Here is a 12,579-nt window from a genome sequence, read left to right as displayed (position 1 = left end):
AGTGTTAAAGTTTACACAGTAATTTTCCTTAAAAATTAACAATTCTTTGGTAGGAGGCCAAATCCAGTAGCTTATCTGCATGGGAGATTTTTTTAGATTATCATGAAGAAACAACATTTTTCCAACACTGTAACTGCGCTGGTTCATTCTTACTGAATGCAATCCAATTTTGAAACACCGAAATGGATTGCGTTCTGCAAAAAGGAACCCAGAGCATTCCAACTTTGCTAGGATTGTGCAACTTACATTCTTCGCAATAAAATTACTGAAATCATGAGAAAAATTAAATTTTAAGGTAATTTTTGTCTCGAATTTATAGTTTATTGGGAGTAAAAATAACACTTGTCTAAATGGTCAGTTTATCTTTGCAAGGTAAAAAAAGTTGCACAATTTCAGTGACATTTGAATGCTCTTGATTCCCTTTTGCAAAATGCAATCCAGATGGAGATACGTGGTTTCGCACTTACGCACGACCATGGACATACGTTCGAATGAAGTTGAGCTCCCCGAGCAGATCAGGCGTTTACGGGAGCGTTCAATTTTAATAAAAATTAAAAAATGTTCCCCTAAGATTTGATTAGGTCGTGCAATTAATTTTAATGACTCGGTGCGCGTCCTGCGTGAATAATTACGCGCCGAGCGACGGTGCCGAATCGGCGCCGAACGGTGATCGAGTAGACTCCGTCCGCTCTGACAACGAAATTAAACAGCAATGAAAGGGAGCAGAACAATTATGATGAGCACGTTGAGGGCCGGAGAAATTGGGGGACAGAAAAACAGGACTCCGTTGTCAAATTGCCCCCGAAACTTCCCCGCTCTGGAATAAACCGTTAAAAGATAACATCACATTCCGTCGTTCCCCGAACGAAGGAGCGTAACTCCGTTCCAACGTTGCCAAATGGGTCGATTATTGGAATTTTTTGTGCTGGTTGACTAGGCTAGAGTAAAGTTCCTATGTGGGAAGAGTTCGAACATGTCGAACTATGGAGTTCCTAGGGCCCAAAAGAACAGCCAACCATTGGAAACGAAGAATGTCACTGCCAATCTTCAGATTCAAACCAAAATGGCTGAGAATGTTCATAAATGAGCGTTCTTCCAAAAACTAAGCCAGTTTACGTCAAAAGTGAGTCAAATACGTGCTGCACGAACGACGGATCGTAACAATTGTAATAATGAATCATTCTTGATAATTTGAATTCATAGATTGGCAGCCCCTTTGGACCCTGAAAACTCCAACTGACAAAAACTGACGTAACCTCAAAATTATCCACATGTCCGTACTCTCCAGATACATGTACTCTGGGCTGGAGAACATGTATCGGGGAGAGTACGGGTACGTCGGTAATTTTAGAGGTTAGGTCATGGAGATTTTACTGTTGAAAAGGGCAGCTAACCTATAAATTAATAACCTAGAAATTTGTGCAGAATGATTTATTATTAAAATTTGTATGACCCATTGTTTTAAAGCACATATTTGACTTAGTTTTTCCACATATTTACTCACTTTTTCTGAAGGGCGCTTATTTATAAACATTCTAGGTCATTTTGTTTTGACATTCCAGGATCTGATGATTGGCAGAGGCATTTTTCTAGTGTATTGCGTGGAAGAGGGTTGGCTGCCCTTTTGGTCCCTAAAAGCTCAATTTTTTGTAATTTTTGGGTGAAAGAAGTTATGTTATTGATCGAATTCTTCGTCCGCGGTCTGCATCCCTCTCTTTTAAGGTCAGATAATCGACTTTTTAAAGGCAATATCTTGGGTGCCCGAAAATCTTTCGATTATGTGGCTTAGTCACTCATCAATTGATTTGCCGATCGTTTTTGTTCTTCCATTTTATCTGTATCTAGTTCTCGTAGCCGGTATCATTGGGTCCAAGAAGCAAGTGGGAGAGAAAAAAAATTGGAAAAATTAAACAGGTAACGGAGAAAAGGGCGGTAGAAAAGTGGTTCAAAGCGACTACAGAGGCAAGAACATAATTACGCTGTAAATCACGGGGGAGAGGGGTCGTTTTCAAGCCCACGCCGTTAGGGGTGCCTACGAAGCCAGGCGCCCCGGAGCTCCTCGGCTCCTTTATCTCCCTTCCCCTCTCCCGAGTTTTGATGCCGCGGAAAATTTTGGAGCCGTTTTTATATTTATTGAGTCATCAGCGCCGCCACGAATAATCCCCCTGAGCTCTCTCATTTTTCACGCCACTTGACGAAAAATTGGGCTGCACGGCTGCTGCAGAAAAAATTGAGGAGAGCGCGGCCGGTCGCGCCGAGATAAAGCATCCCCCGCTTCCTGAGAGAGCCGTCCGACGAAACCTTGATTCTTGTCATTTTTCAAAGTGAATTTCCACGATTTATCCTCATCAGCCCGGGCCGAGCAACTGCGGCAAAAAATCCTGCCCAGTCGAAAAAACCGACTTGTGTTCGGTCCCTTTACGCAGCGAGGTGTCGTGGAACTTTTCACAGAAATATCGATAAGTTCGGTGTTCCATATCATCCCAACTATTTCGATTCGTCAAACTGATTTTCCCGTTTGTCAAACCGAACTTTCGGTTCGTGTGACCGAACCTGTGCGGTAAACTTAACTGACGAACTAAGTTTGGTTGTATATGCCGCTCATTTGGTTGTACGAACCGAAAGTTCAATTTGACAAACCGAATATTGAGATAAAATGGAACACCGAACGTTCGGTTCACATGACCGATTTTATTTTCAGTCAAGTCCAAAATGGGTTTTTCAAAACCTCTGTTCCTATTTTAATTTCTCTGAGAGAAACATGTCAAGTGTTTGGCTTGACGTTTTTGAAGCTCCTAATAAAGGAGAAAAAATTAAGGAAGTTTTCAAGAAATTAAGTCAACTAAGTCGACTAGTTTCTCAATGAGAAAATAAAGTATGGCAGGTAGTTTGCGACGTGTTGCTAACGGAGATACGTGGTGTCACATTTTTGTCATCGATGTTGACTTCCCTCGACCTTCGATTCACGACGTTTCTTGTTGGAAGTTTGGTGTATTTTTTTGCAATATAGAATTACTATCTTACACTGAAAAAAAAAAAGGGTCAGATTTTAGCCGAACTGGTCAGTTCAGCGGCGATTAGGCTAATAGGCAAACTGTTTGAAGTAGGAAACAAAACCTTTGAGCTCCTAGCATAACCAAGTTTATGTGCTATCTAAACCCTATTTTAGATTCATCACAAACCTAAAAGTTTATGTTGTATCTAAACCACTTCTAGGTAGTAGCTGAACTAGTTCGGCTATAATCCAAACTGGCCATATACCGTCACAAACTGTTTAGGCAGGTGCAGTGACGAATCACGTGCGTTTAAAAAAGTCCGTTACTTTTTCAGTCTCAGTTGAAATGCTAATGGCGTCGCGAGTCGGTCGTATCGAGTCGGTTAACGAATTAAAAGTAATAAAAATTGATTATCTCAAGTGCTGTGCTATTTCAAATTCACCGCTCATTCTCGGAATCAGTGGCGCTCTCTGAATGCAGTAGAACTTAACTCTCAGTCTCAGTGCTGTTGATGTCAACAGGAACTGATAACAATAACACCATCCCGGTGGGTGAGTCAAGGTATTATGTTACTAATTCTTTAATCATTAAACTAAACACATCTGAAAGCATTATTGCTGATCTTCAATCTTTCAAGTAAGGCAGTATTCCTTCGTTCAAGAGTGTAGATGTTTAACTAATCTGTTCGTTCGAGCGGCGTGCTGCGTGACAAGAATTCGCGATGAAACCGGAGGACTTTAGTCTGACAGTGATTCTTATCATCAGTTTGTTAAATCAAGAAACATCAGCATTATCCAAATCATCTTTTGATCGCTCGATATCGGTGTTATTGTTTTAATACATGGGATAGTAACAGTGTGTACCTATCTATGAGTCGCTCGTAATTAGAATCAGGACCTCATGTATGTATCAAAGCTCAATATTTTGGTTTCTTTCAGCGGCACATAGATTTTAAGGTGACAACTTTTTCTCAGGTAACTCATCTGAAATATTTTTAACTTCGTATAACAACTTAGAAATCAATTTACATCTCCGCTCAGCGCCAGAACACAATTGTTTATTTTTCATTAAAGCTAACCTCAAAATATATTTTCATTCTTTATCCGCCTTGGTTTTTCATAACAGTCACTGCGTATCCAATATATCCATGAAATGGACTGTATTTTGTAGGAAGGTACCAAGTCGCATCAAAATCAAATTCAGGCAAAGAGGTTCAAAGTTTTACCACTTCATACCTATGACTCAACCAGAGATTAGTTCTGGAGGAATTCTTTCAAAGGCTGCCCTGAAATCATTTTATTTCAACTCATTTCTCCATCTTCTCTAGAATATCGATCCATCAAACCTGCTTAGTTCAACATTATAGTTTCTAGCTCTTTACTGCAATTAAATTGCGGAACTATAATTTGACAGTTAGCAGAATATCCTTCAATGTACCCACACTTCCAACCTGCAGAACTTACTTTGCAGATAACTGAACAACAATGATTAGCACGGAGGAGAAGTTCGTAAGTACTTAAGTACATATACACCTACTAGCAACTTTACATATCTAGCCCCATTTTCAGTTACAATATTAATAGTATGTTTCATTTTCATGGAACCGGTTATGACTCCAGGTTTGTCTTCCTATAAGCTGTGTTTTTCTGTGCCCATTATTCAGAAGTCAAGAGTAGAGGATTGGAAGTCTGGAGAAGAACCGATCCATTTAATGCTACATCATTAGCATGTCCAAAATTTTAATTTCCAGAGAATTATGTGGTGATGAAAAGCCAGAGCCCTGTTATCCTCTGATTTCTTGTATTTTAATGATTTGAGTTTAGGTATCAGATTTGTAATGGGTGGGTAGTGTACCTTTTTGATCGATTGATGATAAAAAAATTGATGGATGCCTGTCCTACATTCAATTTAAATTTACAAGTACCTGTTAAATGAATTCATAACGAAAATCAATAATTTCAGTGATATTATTTTTATGCTGTCTACATACACTGGGTTCTTATTCCGTGCCAGGATTGTTATCATTTACCAAAAAATACCTTGAAACTGAGCAAAAGATTTTTTCTGGTATGACCTTTTGGAACTGCATAATAAGGGAATAATGCGTGTTTAGAATTTGACTAGGCATTCTATCCACTTTCCCCCTTGTAAGCTAATCTTTTTTATTTAAGACCTTCACATCATTTTTTCCTATTTTAGAGAGAGTAAGGAAATGCTGATTATAACAAAATTTGAGGAACAATTACTTTCATCCCTGTTGAATGAAAAAAAATAAAACGAAGCACCTACCTAAAAAAAAAATAAATAAAGTAAAAAAATACCATGAAGTAAAAAATAAAATAAAGTAAATTCATAAAATAAAGTAAATTAATAATATTAAGTAGATAAATAAAATAAAGTAAATTAATAAAATAAAGTCAATAAATAAATAAAGTAAATACATAAAATACCTGAAGTCTAAAGAAAATCAACCAAAAACACAAAATGAAGTAAAACAAATGACGTAAAATAATATAATGAAGTGAAAAAATAAAATGAAGTAAAATAATGCATTAAAATAAAAATCGAACAAAAGCTTTGTAAATTGGTCAAGATATCCTGGTTGTCCTAGCAATTGGAAGCTAAATGCGGGTTTTTCATCCCCGATCATTAAGTTCTCGGCATGGCTCAGTAGGTAGGATCCTCGTCTTCGGTTAGGTAGGTTCCAGGTTCTAATCCCGACATAGGCCAAAAAAATTCTGCACGTAAATATCGAGAAATATGCCTCTGAAAGTCTCGTGGACCATATTTTTCGCGGTTTTAGACATTATTTCCGTAAATAATCCATTTTGGGGGGCTCTTTTCAACTGTCCCCTGGCTACAAACCCCAAAATTTGCTGCCGATGCTTCAATTTAGCGATCCAAACCAGGTTTAGATTTATGCCCAACTAGTTTAGATATTAGCTAAACTTCCGAGTCAGCGTAGATACCAAAATCGGGTTTGCCTACTATCCAAAATAACTAGCTGGGGCCATATCAGCTATCCGGAGTTGGTGTTGTACACCGATATTCCGGCAAAAATCCAAACCCTTTTTTTTCAGTGTAGGCTGGAAACCTTTCTAAGAAGGATCGACTTGCACACTGAGAAAAAAAGAATGGTTTATGCAGTGACGGTTATATGAGCACAGTAATTACAAGCAGACTTTAATGATAGCAACGACCGTAACTTTAGTCGCATTCATCAAAAATGGTAAATGGCACCAGATGTCACGCCTTCAATACCATACAATATGACTGTGTCAAAAATCAAGTAGAATAATGTTAAATTAACCACACTCCTGGAAAAATTCGTCAATCCTTTTTATCACTACATACACGCTGTTTTTGACACGAGCCTGGAATAATCGTTCCTCAGCACAAAATGTCGTCCATTTTATTCTGAAAGTCTCCCAACGTGTCAACTTATTATGCAGGATGTCTGAGAATTACACGGTCAGATTGCGGGGGCGTTTTTTATGGGTCAAAACAAGACTTTTGACCCTTTACATTTTTTTCTAAAGGAGCCTTCAGTCCGAGATGGGGGGATCAAAAAATTTTCTGGGATATCATCATAAACATTAAATTAAATAAAAGAAAATAAAAGAAGAAAAAGAAAAAGCTACTGCATTTTTCTCAACACCTCAGTTTAAATAAAGATCTTGCATTCTTTCAATGAAGATGGTAATGATGAGCATTCTTGATCAGTAACATAAAATCCATCTACATTCAATTTGTCATTCTCGGCCGTACCCATATCGCTACAAGAAGAGTCAGCCTGGAAATGAAGGTCAAAAGAGAACGGGTGCTATTGAATCAAAATTTCAATTTTTGAACTTTTTTTGGAGGGGGAAGGGTGGATTCCATATTAAATCGGCGTTAAGTTACTCCTCCGGAATATTACGCAGAAGTTGATTGTTAAGTCAAAAATCCTCATTCTGAAAGCAACTCCACTTCACAATTATTCTACACAACGGCGTTACTAACAGATCTACGCGTAGCTTGGAGGTGAGGATCAACAGACCATGAATAATAAAAATCACAAAACTGTCAAACGGTCATCGGCTTTCGTCTTTCTTTGAACTGAGGCGTGTAATTTCGACGATGGGCAAACAGCACGCGGTCTGCGTTCCCGTTGTTGACTCTCGCATTTTTGTGACAAACCACTGCCCCCCTCCCCCTGCGTCTTGTTATAAGCATTAGCTAATCCGCACGCATATGATTTAAAGGGAGGGGGACATATGCGTGTATGAATTTGGTTCAAGCGACGGCCTTGTAATGACAAACCACGTTTGTCAAAACAGTGTTGTTATCAGCATAATGGGCAGAAGTCTTTGCTTCGCTTTTGAAATATGGTGTCTGTTGAAGGGCATATTGTTTTACTCTCTCACTCATAATTTCATTAGTCATTGTTTGATAACGTGGTCTTTGAAAATGACGAGTTTTTGGTATTTTGCGGCAGACGTTTTATATTCGATTGATAAACTAAACCTCTTCAGGCCTACTACGTAGTTCTGTAACATTGTTATTCACCCGAAGTTGAAGTATTAACATTCTCATGAAAATGGGGGAAGGAATTTGACAAGAGTTGGAAAACCACACAAGAATCGATTACCATAGTGTGAAACCATGTATGTCCATTGCGGTATTCCAAAGTATCATTTTTTAAGGAGAATCAACCGAAAACAAGCAGTGAACTCCAACACAAAGTGTTGATAAGGCGCGTCATTAACTCACACCTATCAACCCCTTAGTTTTCATTTACAGAGATTTCAAAATAGGCAAGCAGCACAACAAGAGAATTCACGATCCAACACTGCGAGGTCAACGACGCATATTTGACGAGACCTTGTATTGTGAATGTAGAAAGGCATTCCAACGAGTTTAAGTTTTTTGATCTGCCCCAAGCAAAACCTTATCAGATTCTTGAAGAAAAGTGCTACGGAATAATTAAGCGAAGAAAGGAAAAATTCTGTCGAGCTCCTGAAAAATAAAGACGATTGAAAGGTATTTTGGGGCTAAAATGCCCAAATCACCGTTGCGCCAGAGTGCTAACCTGCTCAGCAATCCTCGAATCAGTTCGCTTGCTTCTGCTTATATATGCATATTTTAAATCAGCGCTGCGCATTCTTAGGCTTTTTTTAAAAAAAAACCAAGTAACGTAGACTCTTGGTATTCATTGCACATAAACTAGAAAGCCCTAGAATGAGAAAAACATTTGAATCATAATTATTGACGGAGTAGTAAACTTTTTACACGCTTTGGGAGATCTCAGAAGTTCGCGGTAGTCACTTTTCGGTAAGGAACTAAGGGACTCGGTTATTGTATCGAGTGGGGGGTCGAAACGATCTCAAAGGGGGTATACTACGTATACGCGCCAAAAATAGGTTAAACTGTATAAGTACATTATATTCTGCTAGCATAGAAGAAAAACTGAGGAAGTTTTCATAAGAAATTGCGTTCGCCAGTTTTCTCAGAAAAAAAAAGCATGGCACGAAGTCTACAAAGTCGCAAACGGAGTCACGTGGTTTCACTTTTTAGCCATTTTATAAAGTTACCCAAAATTTACTAATGATTTCCACAACGAAGCACTGAAAAAAAATATGTTAGACTTTACCACACTCTGACACAGTGATATGAGTACGGTAATAAACACCAGACTCTGTGGTAGCATTCACCATATAATGGTAAGTATCAGCAGAGTTCAGGTGAATACTACCGTAATTCTTGTCATTTTCACTAAATGCTATCACTGTGTAAAAATTCAAGTAGACTTATAGCAGATGTCACCATACTTTTTTTCAGTGAGGGATCATGAAAAAAAGGAAATCCCAAAAGAAAACCCTGAAAATTTAGAAGTCGGCGGAAATTGGCAACGGTGAGTATTCTACTCCACGTATCCTCGAGATCATTCCTCGTTTACCGGAGTGATGCAACTTACAAGCTCTGACGTAGCTGCTTAGCGCCCCTCAGCGATGGAAAACGGAATTTTCGCCGCTACGTCACGAAACCCATCCCTCCTTAACCGCCTCTCACCCCCATCGTATTAAAAACGCTCGTTTCACACGTCCACACCTTGGTTCTATTCTGAATATCGTGGCCCCTTTGACGTAAGGGCGTACCTCGATTTTCATGTGAGCCCTGTTCCTCGTACAACTCTACACTTCCTGCGGCTCACATGGAAGTAGAGATACGCCTTTACGTTAGAGTGGCGACAATATGTGCCACCAACCCACGCCGCACAGTGGATCGAGTCAATGGGAGAGGTCGGACATAATTTAGAAACTTTAAAAGCATATATCTTCATTAATATGCAATTTTGATGTTTTAAAAATAGTTTCATTGGTTTTCTCTTAAAATTGTCTGTAAAAAGCACCCCTTAAAATTAAAATTGTGATGAAGTAAACGTAAAATTTTACAATTTTTGTCAAAATTTTCATGTCCGACTTCTTAGAGAAACCACAGAACTAGCTGCGATCAGGAAAATAGTAAATGAAGTTCAGAAAAAAATATCAGAACTTAACATGGAAAGAGACAAAGAAAAGTTAAAGGAAACAAAGTTTGTCCCCCATTATAACCTAATTAACACTGAGAATATTGATGCCAACCATAATTATTTATATCGTAAAGTGAGTTTTGCGAAAAAAAAGACTATTCAGCCAACTACGAGCGAGAAATGTTAACTCCCTTAACATCACTATCAATCAGATGAACCATAGAATTAACCCTAACGAAATTTGCACAATTTGTAATACTCAACAACCTGAAGATGCGCACCACTTATTCTTTGTTTGCCCCATTTACCATAACACTCGAAAATATTACTTACACAGCTACCTTAACAAAGACATAAACCTAATTCTTAGTAAAGACTCAAATGAGCAACAGCTTACAGATATTTATAATTATTTTGCGACAATTCTGAGTATAAGATCGTTCATAATAAATGAATAACTGAACCAAAAAACAAAGTTTGCCTATCATGAACGCTGCTATTTCATGTACATAATTGTAAGCCCAGCATATCCTGAAGATAAGTGTAGCATAATGAAGTAATCTCATGTTTGTAAATGTTCTCCCAACCTAACCCCCCTTTGTTAAATCCTCCCCAGGATAGAAAATAAAGTATTCTATCTATCTATCTATCTATCTTCATGTCCGATTTCTTCCGTTGATTCGATCCACTGTGCGCCGGTTCCTGTTGGTTCCGCCAACGGCTCTTATTTACTTCCAAAGCTTTTTGTGCGTGGAACCAACTGGAGCATATAATTCCTCCAGCAGTTCTAGGCTCGGCTTACCGTTCACTCGTTATTATCTGCTCATAATTTCCTTTTGTCCTCACTTTGTTTTGCGTTCGATGCACAAAAATAACAAGTTTGTTTACTTTTTCTCTGTTTCAGTTCCTCGTCCAATGATCTCATATCCCGTCGCGGTGTGTTCAGTAGGCGGCATTATGGCTCCGTTGAAATGGTGAGTCCTTATTTCTGTACGCACATTTTAGAATTTTCGAAACTCATGATTTTGTCGGGGGAAATTTTAAAATTGCTAACTTTGCAATCAATAAATCAGCTGTACATAGGAACTTATCTTTACAGGGCGTTCATTGAGATACGTCTCAAGATCGAATCCTGGGAATGAAACTCTGAGGATTTTTTGAAATTACTTTTTCCACGGGATAGGCCTCGCGCGTTCCTGCGACAAGTTTGAGCGGAAGGATAAATTAGTAAAAGCTGAGAATTTGACCGACACTCATGATAATAATTAAACGCGATCAACAACTAAACAAAGTGGTAAAATAGTTCTTATAATATAGAGAAGGCATACTCAATTTTTTTCTCCAATTAAAAATTTTGAACTTGTCGGCCTTGCTTTCTCCGAAAAAAAGTGTGGATTTTGCACAATTGTGCCACCTTGTTACGTAGAGTTCGGGTCACAGTTTTCTTCTTCTTTTTTCTCTTATTTAACGACTAAACAAATTATTTAAATTACACAAAAACGAACAACCGAGTGAACACCAAAATATCTCACGGTTTGCTTTCACTTTTTCTTCTTCCGTCAGCTGGTCTTAATCTTTACAAGCAGCACTGACTGATATGACCCGTACGTAGAGTTACGGAGAGTAGCGAGTTAGGGAAGAAAGGAGATGGAGAAGAACACAATGATGTGGACGATACGAAGTGTACTTGATGACTTAAAAATCAAACCCTTCAATGCCCTATTAAAAACCTTTTAACTGCACCGCAAAAATGAGATATTCGTAGGATCAGCCCAATGCATTTTGCAAAAAGGAACCGCAAGTTGATTCTCTTTTGCTAAACGAGTCATTTGAAATTTTCCCGACTTGTTCGGTCGCCGAGCAACTATTTTAACTCCCAGGAGATCAAATTGCATATCCACTGTAATAAAGGAGTTTTAAATGATTGCTGATTAGTCACTCAACAGTCTACCTTGGTTTGGAGTTGCAGCGCCGCGCCGCGCCGCTGCTGGGCTGGACGCCCGTCTTAATCTCGGGCAACTATTTTAACTCCCAGGAGATCAAATTGCATATCCACCGAAATGAAGGAACTTCAAGAGTCCGGTAATGATATTCAAGGCTTGACAAACAACTGGTTGAGGGCGCCATCCGGCCAGCGTCGCACTGCGCCCCATATTTGTATTTCGTATTTTTATCCCTCTCGTTATCGTTCTAGCCCCTCCAAAGTTTTACACTGGAGTTTTCAGCCCTCTCAGCCCCCTCTGAATCCATGCATGCTCAGGGAATGTGTCTTTACCGTGCCCCTCGCGTTTTAGTGCAAAATTACCTACGGCCCACTCAGGGCACGATTTTTCAGATGTGCAGACTGAGAATGTCACTGGACAGGGCCTGAATTTAAGCATTAAATTATGGGTAATTCTCTGCTATTTCTACTATTGCAGCCCGAAATTTTCGAAAAATGAACTCTCAAACTCTTGGCAGGTATGTTTTTCTGAAACTTTACGTGATTTGGCACTCGAAATCAATAATGGTTTCTGCAAGAAACAGAGTCTCAGTCTTCCGCTGGGCAGGCAGAAATTATGAACTCGGATAAAATCTCAACTCAGTCCCTCTGCTTTTTAAGCGCTCAGCCGATACGCAGCGCTTTTTGATTTCGACTTGTCTCTAGAGTACTAGTATACTAGTGCTAATTCGTTTAAATGGCGCACCAGCTCATCGATGTGTAGGCTTTTGGGGGGGGGGGTCTAGTTTTAAAATAAATAAAGCTGTGATAACCGTATTTTATGCTTTTAACGTATTGCGCGCGTAGTTTCGATCGTTTGTCTATAAGAAAATTCCTTAGCGGTAGAGTAATTCTTATCGAAATTGATCGTTGAAGTTGAAACAAGCTTAATAAAACTCGCCTGATGAGCTCAACGGTGGCTTGCATTTTCGGGAAACGAAAAAACGCGTTTACATAGACAATATTGCGCTCCTTTCATTACTTTACTAATGTTGAATATTGTTCCCAAGTTCGGGTGTGTACGGCGTGTAGTATCACAAGCACCTTGCGTCAGTGTCACTCTCATTGGTTTTCGTTGTGTACGGCGTGTA

General features: G+C 38.9%; 1 protein-coding gene across 9 annotated transcripts in view; it reads left to right on the top strand.

The window, feature by feature from the left end:
• Nucleotides 1-12,579, top strand: part of LOC109032035 (GTPase-activating Rap/Ran-GAP domain-like protein 3) — a 480,199-nt gene that overhangs the window by 397,662 nt on the left and 69,958 nt on the right. For all 9 annotated transcript variants that reach the window (XM_072296201.1, XM_072296202.1, XM_072296203.1 and 6 more), the window contains one exon: nt 10,412-10,481. In XM_072296201.1, the coding sequence (XP_072152302.1) occupies nt 10,412-10,481 (70 nt within the window). The remainder of the gene's footprint in view (nt 1-10,411; nt 10,482-12,579) is intronic.

This window comes from Bemisia tabaci, chromosome 2 (assembly GCF_918797505.1).
Source record: "Bemisia tabaci chromosome 2, PGI_BMITA_v3".
Taxonomy (NCBI): domain Eukaryota; kingdom Metazoa; phylum Arthropoda; class Insecta; order Hemiptera; family Aleyrodidae; genus Bemisia; species Bemisia tabaci.
Note: the sequence above shows the minus strand (reverse complement) of the source record. Positions and strands in the feature narration are given on the sequence as shown.